We start from the raw sequence: 403 nt of genomic DNA, 5'->3' as shown, positions 1-403 counted from the left end.
GGTGCAGCGAGGCGAAGGAGTCCAGGGTGGTGTCGGAGGAGACGGAGAGGGAGTGGAAGCGGCGCAGGGGGGCCTGCGGAGGGAGGGGGGAGGTTGAGATGACCCCCCCTCCCACCCTCACACATCCCCTCCAGCCAACGTGTGGGGCTGACAGGGAGGGGGGATTCACCCCACTGCTGCCCGGGCACCCAGCATTAGGCTGAGACCCTGCCAACTCGCTGCACCCAACAGCACCCCAAGCTGTAACAACCCCCGGGCTCCATCAGGACCCAAAGCTGGGGGTCAAAGCCCTGCCCAGTCGTCCCCCCCAAGCTGGACAGGAGCAGGCAGGGTGCAGCTGCAGCCCAGAAGGCCAATCCCATCCTGGGCTGCATCAAAAGCTGCGTTGCCAGCAGGTCCAGAG

General features: G+C 66.5%; 1 protein-coding gene across 1 annotated transcript in view; it reads right to left on the bottom strand.

Moving 5' to 3' along the window:
- The window catches only part of OSBPL7 (oxysterol binding protein like 7), a 6,882-nt gene that overhangs the window by 2,647 nt on the left and 3,832 nt on the right, over positions 1–403 (bottom strand). The window contains exon 12 of the mRNA XM_014958928.1: positions 6–73. Coding sequence (XP_014814414.1) covers positions 6–73 — 68 coding nt within the window. The remainder of the gene's footprint in view (positions 1–5; positions 74–403) is intronic.

Source organism: Calidris pugnax, unplaced genomic scaffold, assembly GCF_001431845.1.
Source record: "Calidris pugnax isolate Ruff unplaced genomic scaffold, ASM143184v1 scaffold335, whole genome shotgun sequence".
Classification (NCBI taxonomy): domain Eukaryota; kingdom Metazoa; phylum Chordata; class Aves; order Charadriiformes; family Scolopacidae; genus Calidris; species Calidris pugnax.
This window is presented reverse-complemented; position numbering and strand designations above follow the sequence as displayed.